The sequence below is a fragment of the Gorilla gorilla genome, chromosome 18 (genome assembly GCF_029281585.2).
Source record: "Gorilla gorilla gorilla isolate KB3781 chromosome 18, NHGRI_mGorGor1-v2.1_pri, whole genome shotgun sequence".
Taxonomy (NCBI): Eukaryota; Metazoa; Chordata; class Mammalia; order Primates; family Hominidae; genus Gorilla; species Gorilla gorilla.
Genome location: NC_073242.2, coordinates 7,310,148 through 7,325,439, shown reverse-complemented (window position 1 = coordinate 7,325,439; position 15,292 = coordinate 7,310,148). Strand labels below are relative to the sequence as shown.

The window sequence follows — 15,292 nt, the reverse complement described above, 5'->3', positions numbered from 1 at the left end:
CGAGCCACCACGCCTGGCCAATTTTTTGTATCTTTAGTAGAGACGGGGTTTCACCATGTTGGCCAGGCTATCCTCCAGCCTCAGCCTCCTGAGGCGTCACTACAGGTGCATGTCACTACGCCCAGACCCACAGAGCAGTTCTGACCAGAACCATCAAACCCACAGACGTCGCATCCCAAGCCCGTGCTCATCATGGCGCTGTGTGAGAGGAGACTGATCCCTCTGACCCTCTCTGCGTCAAGCCCACAAGGCTCAGGGAATCGACTTTGCTGAAAAGTGCTGTGAGGCAGAGCAACACATTTGGACTCAGACCAACAGCCTGGGAACCTGCAGTGGTCGCCCTTTTCCAGCTATGGGCAAAGCACTTACTTCAGTCTCCTCATCTGTAAAATGAAAACACTAGGTCGGGCGCGGTGACTCACGCCTGTAACCCCAGTACTTTGGGAGGCCGAGGCAGGTAGATCACGAGGTCAGGAGTTCGAGACTAGCCTGACCAACAGGGTGAAACCCCATCTCTACTAAAAATACAAAAATTAGCTGGGCGTGGTGGTGGTACCTGTAATCCCAGCTACTTGGGAGACTGAGGCGGGAGAATCACTTGAACCCGGGAGGCAGAGGTTGCAGTGAGCTGAGATCATGCCACCGCACTCCAGCCTGCGCGACAGAGCGAGACTCCATCTTAAAAACAACAACAACAACAACAAACAAAAAACCTACCATAACTGTGACTTGACCCCCACGTTACGTCTTTTGTTGTATTTCTCTCGAGGTTGGTCTGCTGTCCTGTGTAGCAGCCACCAGCTGCATGTGGCAGTTTAAATGTAAATGCATTCAAATTAAATAAAAGGGGACATTGTGCTCCTCAGCTGCGCAGGCCACATTCCAGGTGCTCGGCAGGCTGTCACATTGCACCTGGCAGAACGTTCCTGTCGTTGGAGAAAGTTCCATCAGACAACGTGGGCCAGGGCATTGGGCGTGTGTATTTTACTTGATTTTGGCCTTAGGACCTTTGGCAGTATTATAGTAGAAAAATTAAGTGCTGTGCGGTGCTTACAGACGCATGCGCATGATTTCTACTCTTTTTCCCACAAAGCGTAGACTCCAGGAGACTCGAATATGGAAGCCAGTTTGGAGCCTCTCCTCACTCCTGGCCTTCCTATGGAAGGAGCTTATTCAAGGGAAAGAGCTTATTCAAGCTGCTCTTTCCCCACCCCCAGGTGTGACCCACAGGCCTCCACCTGTCTGGGACAGGCAGGACTATGAGCTTTGGGAATCAAATGGAATACACACTTGTCCCACTGCTGCCAGCTGGTTGTCCTAGGGCCAATGTGTCACCTCTCTGTGACTTAGCTCTTCACGTGTAGAATGGGGTGGAAGAGTACTCGGTGTGGCTGTTTTCAGGATGAAGGGGTCTTAGCGGTGCTCGCAGAAGAGCCACGGTGTTGGGAGTGTCTGCTCTCTGGAGGGGAGGCTGCCTCACTAACTGGCCTCTGCCCCACAGGCCTTCCTGGATGCTCTGCAGAACCAGGCTGAGGCCAGCAGCAAGATCATCGGCCAGTTTGGAGTGGGTTTCTACTCAGCCTTCATGGTGGCTGACAGAGTGGAGGTCTATTCTCGCTCGGCAGCCCCGGGGAGCCCGGGTTACCAGTGGCTTTCAGATGGGTGAGTGACGAATGTCGCCTGACAGGCAGCTCAAAGCTGAGCTGGAGCCCTTAGCATGGAGTTTGGAAAGGGTTGGACTCAGAAAACGTACACAGGCATTTTCTGGGCTTTTTATGTGAAATCTGACTCTCCCACTTTGGGGAGTTAGTGACTTTTGTGGCTCCAGGTGGCCTATGGCACCTGTCTGGTCCCATGTGGTTGGTCACCACCACTGCGCTCGGGAAGGCAGGCCCGGCCTGCGCTGAGCTGCTTTCTCAGTGGCTGAGCTGCAGGACTGGCCTGTCGCCTGGTGGACACACTGCAGCCTCCTGTGACCGACCTTCTGCAAGAGCTCATTCCGCTTCCTCCCTGCCCTGGCATTTCCTGGCTTTGTCTCCCCAGCCCACCTCTGCCTCTATAGGGTGAGGAGCCTGCTGGGGGCCTTTTTTTTTTTCTCCCCCTTTGGGATGGAGTTTTACTCTTGTTGCCTAGGCTGGAGTGCAATGGCACAATCTTGGCTCACTGCCACCTCCGCCTCCCAGGTTCAAGCAATTCGCCTGCCTCAGCCTCCTGAGTAGCTGGGACTACAGGCGCATGCCACCACACCCAGCTAATTTTGTATTTTTAGTAGAGACAGGGTTTCTCCATGTTGGTCAGACTGGTCTCGAACCCCGACCTCAGGTGATCTGCCCGTCTCGGCCTCCCAAAGTGCTGGGATTACAGACGTGAGCCACCACGCCCAGCTCCGAGGGCTTTTTAGCGGGTGAGCCGCTTCCAGTTAGCCAAGGCGTCCTCCCTCCGTGATGCCATTTCTGCTCCACAGTGTGTGCACTGTGCTCAGCTTGACTCCCCACTCTCCCAAAACTAACATTCCTGTTTAATTCCATGAGAGCGGGGCTCAGAGTAAACTTGGGCCAAGGCATCAGCACCGCCCTGCCGGGGGATTCCCCGCTCCTGTGCTTCGGAGGTGGTTTTCTGCTCTTCTTAGGGGGCGCCTGGCCCCCTGGCCTTTGTTTTTGCCCCTGGGCATCTGGCACCCGATTTGGAGCTGGGCCAGTCCCCTACAGTGCCCCAGGCCTGCTTTTGGGGTAAGCCCAGAAGCTTCTTCGAAGCCCAGGGTCGGTGGAGGATCCCCGCCCGCCTGCCCGCCCCCCGCCCGAGGGAACCAGGAGAACTCTGCCGCCTGTGACAGGCTCATCATTCCTGATGGGCATGTGATGGCCTGAGTGGTGCGCTGGGGTCAGAAATGGGGCATTTGAGGTGTGTTGTGTGTTGGTTTGGGCTCTGCCTGTGAAACCCTCGGGAACCACTGGAGTCCCATGCAGGGTATGTCCCAGTGTCGCATCCACCTGGCTTTTCCTTTCCTTGCCTGCCTTAGCTCTGGAGTGTTTGAAATCGCCGAAGCTTCGGGAGTTAGAACCGGGACAAAAATCATCATCCACCTGAAATCCGACTGCAAGGAGTTTGCCAGTGAGGCCCGGGTGCGAGGTGAGCGGGAGCCCGGGCCCAGGCTCACTCTGGGATCCATGTGTGGCCTGGAGGCCACCAGGTCAGCAGGCATTTTCCCGGGTTCTGCCTGCATGAAGGGTACACAGGCAGAGCCGTGAAGGGCTGAGCCGCTGCAGGACTGGGAGGGGGGCTGCCCGCCAGGGCTGCATAGCATCGAGCTCCTGCTGGGACTGGGAGGAAGCTGGCCTGGCTGAGGCGGACCTCCTCCTCCTTCCTCTGCGTGGCCCTTGGCCTTTAGTGCACCTGGGGGTTTGGCGCAGTCCTGTCCCAGGATGTGGGCGTGGCCTTCCCTTTGTGTCCTGCTGGACACTCAGGGAGGCCCTGAGTACCCCCAGGAGTCAGCCCAGAAAGCCATGTTCCAGCCACAAGCTGACATTGCAGTCTCGCAGCAGCCAGGGCCTCCACAGCTCTGGTTCTCACGTGGGCTCCGCTGCTGCCCCCGTGAGACTGGGGGGAGGCAGGTGTCCCCACTGTGCCCTGTTTCTGTACCTGTGAAGTGTACACAGCATGGAGGACCCTTCCCAGCAGGCTGGCGCTCATCCTGGAGCTGCTGCAAAGCTTGCGTTTCCACAAGCATTGTAGATGCAGTGTGGTTTTTCTTTTGTCCCTTCCAGATGTGGTAACGAAGTACAGCAACTTCGTCAGCTTCCCTTTGTACTTGAACGGAAGGCGGATGAACACCTTGCAGGTGAGCCCTGAGTTCCTCTATGGACTGGTCAAACATGGAGACAAACCTGTACGTTTCAGGGCAGCGGAGAAGAGATGAGCCCAGGGGATGCGGCCCAGAGTCACAGGGCGAGCTGCTCTGTGGAGATGAGACCTAGGTGTGGGGATGAGGCAGGGGCCCAGCTCCAACACAGCCCTGCCCCTGTGCACCGGGCAGCCGGCGTCGGGGGTCAGGGTTCACTGAGGCGTAACGCCCATCCCAGCTGGCTCACCACATCAGTGTGCAGCCATGGTGTTCAGTGCAGCCACAGAGCTGTGCAGCCACCCTGCATCAATTCCAGAACATCCCATCACCCCAAAAAGCAGCCCTTTCCCCACTGCCCCTCCCCCAGCCCCAGCAGCCACGGTCTCCTTTCTGTCCACTGTGCTGCGTGTTCCAGACGTTTCTCCTGGATGGAGTCACGCGGCATGCTGTCCTCAGTGACTGACCTCCCCCTCGCGGCTCAGCTGTGGTGCAGTGTGGGTCATCCTCGCTCTCACGGCCCACACTGTATTCGTCAGCTCGCCCCTGCTGGGCAGCGTCATCCTCTCCCACAGGCCCCCTCAGGGCCCGGCTGGTCCTCCTGACATGTTGTCCTGAGGAGCTCCTGCCCCAGAGCCTTGTGTGTCTCCCCTGCACTACCCGGCATAGCCCAGTGGTGGGGCTGGAGAGGTGTCTGCACCTGAGACCACCGCCCGTCTGTCCCAGGAGCCTGTCCAGGGACAGGCGCTGCACTGGCTCAGGCCTGCACGGTGGTGGAGAAGACGTGCGTGGTGAACACGACGCCCTCCCCGCCGATCTCCGTTTCCAGGCCATCTGGATGATGGACCCCAAGGACGTCGGTGAATGGCAACATGAGGAGTTCTACCGCTACATCGCGCAGGCTCACGACAAGCCCCGCTACACCCTGCACTATAAGACGGACGCGCCGCTCAACATCCGCAGCATCTTCTACGTGCCCGACATGGTGAGGCACTGTGGCAGGTCCACGGCCCTCAGGGTGACTCTGTTGTCCCCTGTGACATCAGCTCTGCAGATGTCACATGATTAACATGGCAGTGTGAGGGCATGAAAAACATAGGTAGTGCTGGGTGTGGTGGCTCACGCCTGTTATCCCAGCACTTTGGGAGGCTGAGGAGGGTGGATCACCTGAGCCCAGGAGTTCCAGACCAGGCTGGCCAACATACTGAGACCCCATCTCTGAAAAAAAAGAAAAAAAGAACAGATGCCTCTGGGTGGGTGACCACAGAGGTTTCCTCTGTCTCAGGGGTCACACATGGCGAGGGAAGGATTGATGGGCATCTCAGTGCAGGCTGGCGTGGAGGCTTGTGGACTGGGGTGTGCCTGGGGAGGGCCCTCAGAGCCTACATCATCTGCTGTGGATCAGTGGATGCTGTCCTGACAGGCGCTCTGGGACGGGCCTGTGGTCTGCCTCTCCGTTGGCCTCTCTGTGTGCTTCCTCCACACCCTCCAACTCCCCTGGTTTCCTTTACCACATTGAAGTTCCCGCAAATCCTGCCGTAAGGAGACCTATTCGGGGCTGAGAGCCAGCCCGTCCCGCCCCCAGGCTCTTCTGTCCTTGTCTGCCTGGAACTCTCCTAATGTCCTGCACAGCTGGCATCCATCTTGGAAAGAGCCAGCCAGGTGTGGCCTCCAGGGGCTTGTTAGAGTCTCAGGCCCCACCCAGGGCTCCTGCCTGGGAGCCCACATTTTAATAAGATCTGCCCGCATTTTAACAAGGTCCCCCTGCGTTTTAACCGGATCCCCCGCATTTTAACCAGGTCGCCCCACATTTTAACCAGGTCTCCCAGCATTTGAACTAGATACCCGCCGCATTTTAACCAGGTCCCCTGTCATGAGGTGGGGGTCCCGGTTCGGGAAGTACCAGTGTGGAGCAGGTGTTGGCAGGCACGTTCCATGAGGGCCAGACAGGAGCTGGCCCTGGCTTTTCGGGCACGGTCTCTGTTGTAGCCACTAACCCTGCCGGGTGAGGAAGCAGCACTGCCCTGCTGCCCTCTGAGCACACAGGGCCGGGTCCCATGAGCTGCGGAGACACTGAAATTTGAATTTCATCTTCACGTCTCATGAGATCATCCTTTTTGAAATCTTTCCTCAACTGTTTGAAAGTGTAAAAACCACTCTTAGGCTACACAGAGGTAGGCAGCGAGCTGGATTTGGTCGGAGGGCTCTTTGCTGACCCCTGACCTGTAGCAAGGTTTGGCTGTGTTCGGTGTGTTCAGGGTTACGTGCAAGGTTCACTCTCTTGTGTCCTCCTTAGCGGGTGGGCTGCGGAGGGCGGCAGCTGCCAGAGAAGGCCTTCGGCCCCTGCAGAGCCACAGTGTGGGGCATCATGGGGCCCCTGCACTGGGCTTCAACTCAGAGCAGACGCTGGGGGAGGGCGAGGCAGGAGTGGGCGCTGGATTCATCGCGTCTGCCCCCGCCTCCCAGCCAGGCCCTGCCTGGGGAGGGTCAGTGCTGCATGATGGCGTGTTCTCCTCACCCCCAGAAACCGTCCATGTTTGATGTGAGCCGGGAGCTGGGCTCCAGCGTCGCACTGTACAGCCGCAAAGTCCTCATCCAGACCAAGGCCACGGACATCCTGCCCAAGTGGCTGCGCTTCATCCGAGGTACGCTGCTCAGAGTCCGTGAGCAGTGCCCCTGTGGCCCAGTGTCGCCCGCTGCATCTGTGAGGGATCGTGCTGATTCCATTCTCAGCAGCCCTCTGCAGCGAGAGCACTGCCGTCGGCCTGCGCTGCCTGTGGGCCTGTGTGTCAATCGCGTTTACACACCCCGGGAGCTGCCCCACCTCCCTACGCACATGACTGATCTGCGGGGAGCACTGGGGTGTTCAGATTGAGGTCTTTCCATATGTAGGGATATTGAGTTTCAGATTGATATGTGAGTTGTGTTACGTTTGAGTGAGATTATAGTTTAAGAAAGACTTCAGTATTTAAGCCGTGGTACACAGAGGTGCGAACCATCCCTGATAGAGTTTTTTTTTTTTTTTTTGGGACGAGTCTTGCTCTGTCACCCAGGCTGGAGTGCGGTGGCGCAATCGTGGCTCACTGCAACCTCCTTAAGTGATTCTCCTGCCTTAGCCTCCCGAGTAGCTGGGATTACTGGCGCTTGCCACCACACCCGGCTAATTTTTGTATTTTTAGTAGAGATGGGGTTTCACCATAATTGCCAGGCTGGTCTCGAACTCCTGACCTCGTGATCCGCCCACCTCGGCCTCCCAAAGTGCTGGGATTACAGGCATCGGACACTGCGCCCAGCCAGAGTTATGATTTTTAACATAAAGCCCAGGCTGTCATTTTCTGAGTGTATCCCGAGGCTGGCCCGGCCACCCACAGCCCAGGTCACTGTTCTGGGAGGTGGCAGGACGTAGAGGAAGCTCTGGCAGTGCCGCCTCCCTGCTTCCCTCTTAGCACACATGCTGGGTTGAAGGCCAGGCCTGAAGACAAAGGGCAGGTTAATGGGGAATGTTGGGTGGTGTGGAGGCCGCAGCCCCGGGAGAAGCTGACTGCTGTGTCTCCCAGGTGTGGTGGACAGTGAGGACATTCCCCTGAACCTCAGCCGGGAGCTGCTGCAGGAGAGCGCACTCATCAGGTGAGCCTCGGGCCGCGGGGAGAGGACCCTGCTGGGGACAAGGCCCCTACCTGCTCCTTTGCCCCCAGAGGGCCCTAGCCGTGGCCAATGGAGCTGAGAGCAGAGGTGGTCGGGGAAGCCCGGCCTGCACATGGGGGCCCTCAGGAGCCTTCCAGGTGCTGGGCTGGCCTCTGAAGCTTGTGGTCCAGAAGAAGGTGGGGGTGGCTGGTCATGGCTGAGGCTGGAGTTTGGATAGGGGGAGGGGCCGCAGAGCCAGACCTGCCCACCTGTGCCCCAGGGTTGTGACTGCAACCCTGCAGCAGGCCAGCCCTGTGTGGAGGGGACTCCAGTGTGCTGGCTCCAGGTTCTCCATCAGTAGCTACGACTTCCCCACTCTGGCCCCAGGCTCCCCAAATAGTCTTTATTCAAAACCTCGCTTACTGGCTTTTTTTCCCCTAATGCAAGTAGTATTTCCTTACTAGAGCACATTCAAGTGACCTGTGCTCTCACCTAGAGATGACTGCTGTTGACGGTTTAGGGTGGGGTAGATTGGCAGCCACATAGGGCAGGTTTCAGAGGGAGCCTGTGGGGTGAGGATTCAGCTGGAATTTGGAGCCCTGGAGGTCTCTCAAGAGCCCACCATGTGCAGCATGCCATGGAACGGGCCTTGTTGGAGCCCCCCACGTGCCTGCAGTGTTTCTCTGCCCACTGGTTTCTCTCCAGTGTTGAAATGGAAGCAGATCCTCGGATAAAGGATGAGTCTGGGTAGTTGGTGTGTGGGCTGCGCTGTGGGCATGGCGAGAGGCCCACACCGAGAGGCACTGGTCCTCAGAGATTCTGTCCTGTGCCGCGGGCAGGAGCAGGTCTGGGGAGATGGTGGGCAGTGTGGTTTCCTGCCTGGTGGGTCCATTCCCAGCCCTGCAAGGTCACATGGCCTGCCGGTGATGTCCTCCCGCCTCACCTTCAGAGGCAGAAAGCCACGGAGATTTTTTTCTTTTTTCAACCAAGCAAGCCGCAGTGATGGTTTTATTGGTTGACTGATAGGGTCTTGCTTGTTGTCCAGGTTGGAATGCAGTGGTGTGATCACAGCTCACTGCAGCCTCAACCTCTTGGGCTCAAGCAATCCTTCCACCTCAGCCTCCCAAGTAGCTGGGACTACAAGCGTGAGCTACCATGCCTGGCTAATTTTTTTGTATTTTTTGTAGAGTTGGGATCTCACTATGTTGCCCAGGCTGATCTTGAACTCCTGGGCTCAAGCGATCCTTTGGCCTCAGCCTCCCAAAGTGCTGGGATTCCAGGCATGAGTCACTGCACCTGGCCACTTAGATTTTTTTTTTTTTTTTTTTTTGAGACGGAGTCTTGCTCTGTCGCCCAGGCTGGAGTGCAGTGGCACAGTCTTGGCTCACTGCAACCTCCGCCTCCTAGGTTCACGCCATTCTCCTGTCTCAGCCTCCCGTCTCAGCTGGGACTACAGGCGCCCGCCACCACGCCCGGCTAATTTTTTATATTTTTAGTAGAGACAGGGTTTCACCGTGTTAGCCAGGATGGTCTAGATCTCCTGACCTCGTGATCCGCCCGCCTTGGCCTCCCAAAGTGCTGGGATTACGGGTTTGAGCCACCGCGCCCGGCCTGTTTTTGTTTTTCATGCAATTGAATTCATATTGCTTATACTGTTTGCTTTTTTCTACCTAGTTTATTTGCAGCACTTCCCATGTTGTTTTTTGGAAGCACTTTTAATTGCTACATGATGGGACATCACAGGGATGTACCATAGTTTACTGATCCCGTCCCTCGGGGCTGCACAGCTGGGCTGTCTCAGTGTTTCTGCTGTTATGACACTGCAGTGCACATGTTTATCTTTGTTCTGAAATCTTTTTTTGTTTGTTTTTTTTGAGACGGAGTCTTGCTCTGTTGCCCAGGCTGGAGTGCAGTGGCGCAATCTCGGCTCACTGCAAGCTCCGCCTCCCGGGTTCATGCCATTCTCCTGTCTCAGCCTCCCGAGTAGCTGGGATACAGGCGCCCACCACCACGCCCAGCTAATTTTTTGTATATTTAGTAGAGACAGGGTTTCACTGTGTTAGCCGGGATGGTCTTGATCTCCTGACCTTGTGATCTGCCTGCCTCGGCCTCCCAAAGTTCTGGGATTACAGGTTTGAGCCACCGCGCCTGGCCTGTTCTGAAATCTTTACCTGCAGCTATATTTCCTTAGGATAGAATACTAGGGGTGGGGTTACTTGGTCGGAAGATTTAACTATATAAAAGGTATTTTCCTTGCAGACTAAAGAGATGTTATATAATCAATGAAAAGGGGGCCTCAGTCCTTGTTTCCCCACACAGCCGTGCTGGCTTCTGACAGCAGGACCCCGCCTTGCTGCTGACATGACCACAGGGCAGCAGTTGTGCTGACCTCAGCAGGATGCGTCCCCGCCCCACAGCAGCGACTGTTCTGTGGTCATTAGAGTCGTGCTCTTTGGTGTACTGACCCTGTGCACTTCGAGTGTGCCTGTGGGTTACTGGTGATCTGCCCAATGTTTCAGTTCACTTCAGTGAAGAGAGGGCTTGGGGCTGACTCCTGGATTATTATTGCTGGTGCTGGAGGTGTCCCCACCCTTTGTCCATCCCCATCACCCTGCCCAGGAGTGGCCACAGGAGGGGAGGTTCCAGGCACAATGTCCCTGGGCTGGATAAGGCAAAGGACATCCACTGAACCGAGGACACGTCTGGCCTCATCTGGGAAGCTCACGGATCAAGTGGAGACGGGCCAGGCCCTGTGGAGAGGGAGCTCCTGGCGTCCCTGCGGGCTGAGGCGGCTGCGTTCCTCTCCCCATCCTGAATGTGTTTCCTGAGTATTTCTTCTCCACTGAGAACTGTGCTGAGCCTGCATAAACACCTGTTTCATCCTGTGAGGGGAGCCGTGAGTCCTCACTCATAGTTGTGGAAACTGAGTCACAGAGGGGTGGTCCTGCTCAGTAAGGGAGCTGCATTCCTGGCTGTGGCAGGCATGCTGGCCCACTGGTAGAGCCCGAAGCTGCAGAGCAGGGGTCCTCATCCCAGCTTGTGGTTGTCAAAGGTTGCATTGTCAGTCTGAGAATTCATCTCGATCAGAAGAGTCAGCCGAAATTAGAGCTTTTGAAAGAATCACAGGCTTAAAAGTTGGAAGCATGGTACCAAGAACATGTTTTTCCTCGAACCCTGTGAGAGGAAGTTGCCTTCTCGATGCCTTTGGGGTGCATTTCCAACAAACAAGGATGTCCTTCCCTTTGTAATTAACAGATGTTATAGGTATTTTGAAGCTATGTAAATGTCACATTCTTCATGAAACTCTCAATACATTCATTTATTTACTTAAAATATTTATGTGTTGGCCGGGCGCGGTGGCTCATGCCTGTAATCCCAGCACTTTGGGAGGCCGAGGCAGGCAGATCACCTGAGGTCAGGAGTTCGAGACCAGCCTAGCCAACATGGTAAAACCCCGTCTCTACTTAAAAAATAGAAAAATTAGGCTGGGCGCAGTGGCTCACGCCTGTAATCCCAGCACTTTGGGAGGCCAAGGCGGGTGGATCACGAGGTCAGGAATTACCAGCCCGCCAAGATGGTGAAACCCCATCTCTACTAAAAACACAAAAATTTAGCCAGTCGTGGTGGCAGGCAGGTGTAATCCCAGCCACTCGGGAGGCTGAGGCAGAGAATTGCTTGAACCTGGGAGGTGGAGATTGCAGTGCGCCAAAATCACGCCACTGCACTCCAGCCTGGGTGACAGAGCGAGACTCATCTCAAAAAAAAAAAAAAATCAGCCGGGTATGGTGGCAGGTGCCTGTAATCCCAGCTACTTGGGAGGCTGAGGCAGGAGAATTGCTTGAACCCGGGAGGCAGAGGTTGCAGTGAGCCGAGATCACGCCACTGCACTCCAGCCTGGGGGACAAGAGCAAGGCTTCGTCGGATTGAAAAAAAAAAAAATTTATGTGTTATATTTATACTATTTATAATTTATTTATATGGGCTGATTTCCTGTTTTATTCAAGAGTTTATAATCTGTTGCTATCATTAATAAAATTTTCTTATTTTCATTTATTTATTTACTTATTTATTTTTGAGATGGAGTCTTACTCTGTTGCTCAGGCTGGAGTGCAGTGGCGAGGTATCGGCTCACCGAAACCTCTGCCTCCCGGATTCAAGCGATTCTCCTGCCTCAGCCTTTCAAGTAGCTGGGACTACAGTCACCCACCACCATACCCTGCCAATTTTTTGTATTTTTAGTAGAGACAGGGTCTTACCATGTTGACCAGGCTGGTCTCAAACTCCTGACCTCTGGTGATATGCCCGCCTCAGCCTCCCAAAGTGCTACGATTACAGGCAGGAGCCACCATGCCCCGTTGATTATTCTTAACACGGTTAGCCATTTGACCAATCCCCCTCCATGTAACCAATCTACCATTGCCACTGCCCTCTTCTGCGGGTGTCCCTGTCACCTACTTGGGCTCTGACTCTTCATGGTGGGCTGGTCATGCCCCCAGCCTGGACACCCTTCTCTGGGGTTCTTGGGCTCTGACACCCATACCAGGCTCTTCCCAACCATGGCCCTGCATAGACACCTTCCCTGGACTCTGCACCGCATCCTGGGCTACTGTCCCCCTGCTCCCAGGCATGAAGGCATGTCCTCTCCCATTCTGCCCTGTGGCTGAAGGACTGAGTCACTGGGGATGGAGTGCGGGAGGAAGGGCTCTAAATGAACTCGAGAGAGTGTTGTTCCCATGCTCTGGATTATTGAAATACATTGTAATTTACCTGCTTAAAGGAAAGACTAAATATTAAGAAGGAAATAAAAATATCCCTAATCCCAGTGATAAAGTTGTTTCTAATTTTAGGCCATTATGTAATGCTGCAGTAAATATCCTGATCCCTAAAATCCCAATTTTGAAAAATTAGAGTATACATATATTCAGTATAAATCCCAAATTACAGTGTACATATATAGTATATACAGTGCTGCTCCTAATGATGGAAAATTGTTATGTACATGTAGAATGTGCATTCTTTGCCTGTATCTGTAGACGTACTGTAATTTACCCATATTGGGATTTTTCTGGGTTTTCTTTGAACACAGCTAACTTTCTCATGTCATTGAGGATTATTAAAAGATGCAGTGTTTTTTAATGGCCATTTAGCATTACATAATTTTAGCCAATATTCTTGAACATGAGGTTGTTCATAATTGTTATATTTTATGTGCCACAGTGAAAACCCTGGTACATAAATCTTGCTGTGCTCACATGTTTCCTAAGGTGCAGTTCCTATAATTGGAACAACTGGCTCAAAGGTTGGAAGCATTTTCCGGGCGTGGGTATCTGTCTCTGGGGGCATCGGTTCTCCTACTGCCTCCAGGGGGTGTCTGCACTCCACCCTGCTGCCTCCTGTCCGGCCACTGCCCAGGGTTTCTGTCTTTCTGCTCAGTCTTTTTCAGTTTGGCCAATAACGGTACCTTGTTTTCACTTCTTTGATTCTTAGTGGGGCTGAACATTTTTTCGTACCCTCTGGCCATTTGTATTTCATAGAGGCTGCTTGTATGTATTAAATGCATTTCTTTTCTGTAGGAAACTCCGGGACGTTTTACAGCAGAGGCTGATCAAATTCTTCATTGACCAGAGTAAAAAAGATGCTGAGAAATATGCAAAGTTTTTTGAAGATTACGGCCTGTTCATGCGGGAGGGCATTGTGACCGCCACCGAGCAGGAGGTCAAGGTATAGGAGCTGTGTTCCAGGCCTTTTTCTGGGCCGCCTTGTCCCTGGGGCTGCTGAGGAAGCTGGTGGAGGTGTCCCCTGATGTGGCGACGGTGCAGCTGGGTACCCTGGCTGCTGCTGGTGCCACCAGGGTCAGGAAATGGAAGGCCAGGCTTCTGGGCCTCTGGCACCTTCTGGGCACGTCCTGACCCTCCCGCCAGTGCTGTGCTCTGCTCTGAAGGGCTCAGCCTCACTGCTGTCTGAAGGTGCAGCCCAGGGAGTGGCAGGAAGAGGGTGTGCACACACTGTCTCCCCTCAGAGGATGCTGGGGGCTGGGGAGCCACAGACAGGTGGGACAAGCCAAGGACTCCGATCCCGTGGGTGGGGAAGTGGGTAGTCTCAATGTCTGTTGAGGGACTATTCATCAGGTACTGGATATCAGTCTCCAAATACTATCCTACAGGGGCCAGTCGTTCAGTTAATCCAATAGTGGATGGCTGAAAAACGAAACATTTGTTCCATAAACATTTTTTGTCCATTTTTTATTGAGATACAATTTACATAGCATCAAATTCACAGAATTCACATTTTAACATGTACAATTCAGTGGCATTTAGTGCATTCACAGTGTGGTGTGGCTGCCTCCACTGTAATCCCAGAACATTTCATCCTAGGAGCCCATCCCGTGCTGGTGTCCCTTCTCCCCAGCAGCAGGAGGAGGGTGACCACGTGTGTGGGGTCCCAAGGAGGCTGTGTTCTGGTTGTTTGCCGACTTAGGCAGCTTCTGACACAGGCCTCTTCATTCTCATTTATCTTCATTTGAGTTAACAGCACACAGGTAAGAGTCAGAGACACTTCTAGGTCTTTGTAGGTGTGCACGTGTGACATGTCTTATCAGTGCACACCCACCATGTTAGCAGGGGTGGCCTGGGCCCTGCTGGTTGGGTGTCCAGCTCCTTGCTTTTCCCTCTTTCTGTTTTCCCCCTGCGTCCTTCCAGCTGCAGCTCCCATGAGCTCTAGAGGTCACAGCTGCGTTCAGCTGATGGGGAGGAGAGCAAACCCCTCCCCTAAGGGCCCTTCTCCAAATCCCACTGAAACCCACTGGCCAAAGCCAGTCTCTGCCATAGCCAGCTGTGAGGAGGGCCGGGAACTGTGGACTTCACCCGTGTCCGTGTGCCCACCAGAGACTGACTCTGTCACTGAGGGCAGAGGGAAGACGCTGGGTCCAGGCCGGGCTCTGCTGTTGGGTGGGGTCCCCTACCCAGGGCGTGGTGCGCATAGCTCCCTGGAGAGCCCCTGGGCCATCTGGGGCAGGAGGTGCTTCCTAAGCCCCCAGAGCTCCCAAAAGGGGCCTGATGGGCAGAGCAAGGCCTGGTCTCGGACAACCCCCGAGTCCACTACCGTCCCTCGGGTCAGGGCCAGCCTGGAGTGCCAGGAGGCCATGGGCATCGGAGGGTTTGTGCCCAGCTAGTTGGGCAACATTGAGCCCATGGGCCTGGAGTAAGTGGTGACCTGCCCCGTCCCTTCTAGGAGGACATAGCAAAGCTGCTGCGCTACGAGTCCTCAGTGCTGCCCTCCGGGCAGCTAACCAGCCTCTCAGAATATGCCAGCCGCATGCGGGCCGGCACCCGCAACATCTACTACCTGTGCGCCCCCAACCGTCACCTGGCAGAGCACTCACCCTACTATGAGGCCATGAAGAAGAAAGACACAGAGGTGGGTGAGCGGTGGGTGGGGCGGGCTCCCGGGGCTGCATCCTGGGGAGGGTCTTGACCTTCTCAGCTCTGTGCTGGGTGAACCTGCCGAAGACTCCGGGCAGGGCTGCACAGTGAGTCAGGGTCACGGGCACACAGGCCGGACCGACTGTGACGGCTGTTTCTCACTTGGAGGTCACGTGGTTTTTTTTGTTTGTTTTTTGTTTTTTTGAGACGGAGTGTTGCTCTCTCGCCCAGGCTAGAGTGCAGTGGTGCGTTCTTGGCTCACTGCAACTTCCGCCTCCTGGGTTCAGGTCATTCTCCTGCCTCAGCCTCCTGAGTAGCTGGGACTACAGGTGCACACCACCACACCCAGCAAATTTTTGTATTTTTAGTAGAGACGGCATTTCACCATGTTGGTCTCGAACTCCTGACC

General features: G+C 54.8%; 1 protein-coding gene across 2 annotated transcripts in view; it reads left to right on the top strand.

Moving 5' to 3' along the window:
- The window catches only part of TRAP1 (TNF receptor associated protein 1), a 59,595-nt gene that overhangs the window by 38,391 nt on the left and 5,912 nt on the right, over positions 1–15,292 (top strand). For both annotated transcript variants that reach the window (XM_004057095.3, XM_055365140.2), the window contains exons 6-13: positions 1,502–1,662; positions 3,020–3,129; positions 3,765–3,838; positions 4,668–4,823; positions 6,363–6,483; positions 7,396–7,465; positions 13,036–13,183; positions 14,693–14,878. In XM_004057095.3, coding sequence (XP_004057143.1) covers positions 1,502–1,662; positions 3,020–3,129; positions 3,765–3,838; positions 4,668–4,823; positions 6,363–6,483; positions 7,396–7,465; positions 13,036–13,183; positions 14,693–14,878 — 1,026 coding nt within the window. The remainder of the gene's footprint in view (positions 1–1,501; positions 1,663–3,019; positions 3,130–3,764; positions 3,839–4,667; positions 4,824–6,362; positions 6,484–7,395; positions 7,466–13,035; positions 13,184–14,692; positions 14,879–15,292) is intronic.